This window comes from Aegilops tauschii, chromosome 7 (assembly GCF_002575655.3).
Source record: "Aegilops tauschii subsp. strangulata cultivar AL8/78 chromosome 7, Aet v6.0, whole genome shotgun sequence".
NCBI classification, from domain to species: Eukaryota; Viridiplantae; Streptophyta; class Magnoliopsida; order Poales; family Poaceae; genus Aegilops; species Aegilops tauschii.
Window position 1 is genome coordinate 649,852,790 of NC_053041.3, and position 1,621 is coordinate 649,854,410.

General features: G+C 50.7%; 1 protein-coding gene across 1 annotated transcript; it reads left to right on the plus strand.

Moving 5' to 3' along the window:
* Positions 1-483, plus strand: LOC141027608 (uncharacterized). The gene has a single exon (XM_073504695.1). The coding sequence runs from the start codon at positions 1-3 to the stop codon at positions 481-483; it is 483 nt and encodes a 160-aa protein (XP_073360796.1).
* The last annotated feature ends 1,138 nt before the right edge of the window (positions 484-1,621 follow it).

Consider the following 1,621-nt stretch of genomic DNA (forward strand, 5'->3'; position numbering starts at 1 on the left):
ATGTTCTTTGATGGGTCCAAGATGTTGAATGGCTCTGGTGCAGGAGTGGTTTTAGTGTCCCCAAGAGGTGACAAGCTCAGTTATGTCCTCCAGATTCACTTTGATTCTTCAAACAGTGAAGCTGAGTATGAGGCGCTATTGTATGGGTTGCGTATGTCCATTTCACTCGGCGTCCGACGCTTGATGGTCTACGGCGACTCGGACTTAGTGGTTAATCAAGTAATGAAGGAATGGGACGTCAGGAGTCCAGCAATGACCGGTTATTGCAATGTAGTGAGAAAGCTAGAGAAGAAGTTTGAGGGGTTAGAGCTCCACCACATCCCCAGAATCAAGAATCAAGCTGCCGATGACCTGGCGAAGATAGGTTCCACTCAGAAGCCTATTCCCAGCAATGTGTTCTTGGAGCATCTCCACCCCGTCAGTACAAGAAGATCCCTTCAAGAAAGAGCCCCCGCAACCGAAGATTTCAACCGATCCGACTGAGATCGAAGTCCCAGCTGTGGTCGACCTGATCATGGAAGTCCTAGTAATCATGCCCGATTGGACGGTACCATACATCGCGTACATACTCAGGCAAGAGCTCCCAGAGGATGAGGATGAGGCTCGCCAGATAATACGTTGATTGAAAGCTTTCACTGTGATAAAAGGACAGCTTTACAGAGAAAGTGTCACAGGAGTGGCTCAACACTGCATCACCCCGGAAGAATGTCGAATGATCCTAAACGATATCCACTCGGGGACCTGTGGTCACCATGCGTCCTCTCGGACCATCATGGCCAAAGCATACCAAGCGGGGTTCTATTGGCCTCGGGCAAATGAGATGGAAAAAGATATAGTCGACAAGTGTGCAGGTTGCCAGTTCTACTCCAACATGTTTCAGAAGCCTGCGTCTGCCTTGAAGACTATTCCACTCGTCTGGCCATTTGCAGTCTGGGGGTTGGATATGGTTGGACCCTTCAAGACCGACAGAAGTGCTTTCACTCATTTGCTCGTAGCAGTCAACAAGTTCACTAAGTGGATTGAAGTCAAGCCCATCAAGAACCTTGACTCAAGCACTGCCGTCAGTTTCATCAAGGAGTTGGTATTCAGATATGGAGTTCCTCACAGCATTATCACAGATAACGGCTCCAATTTTGATTCAGATGAGTTCAAGGCGTCCTGTGCATCCCAAGGCACTCGGGTCGACTATGCGTCTGTTGCACACCCGCAGTCGAATGGGCAAGCAGAAAGGGCGAATGCTTTGATCCTCCAAAGGTCAAAACCCCGACTGATGCGTGACCTCAAGCACGCTGCTGGAGCTTGGGTGACTGAGTTACCATCCGTCCTATGGGGACTGAGAACAACGCCGAACCGGTCGACTGACCGAACCCCTTTCTTCCTAGTGTACGGCGCCGAGGCTGTGCTTCCGAGTGACTTGCTGCCTAATGCTCCCCGGGTGGAACTCTTTTCAGAAGCTGAAGCAGGGCAAGCACGCGAAGACGCAGTTGATCTCCTGGAAGAGGAACACGAGATGGCTTTGATTCGGTCAACCATCTATCAGCAGGATCTGCGTCGATTCCACGCCCATAATGTCAGAGGTCGAGCGTTCCAGGAAGGAGACCTTGTGCTCCGAGTGGATCAG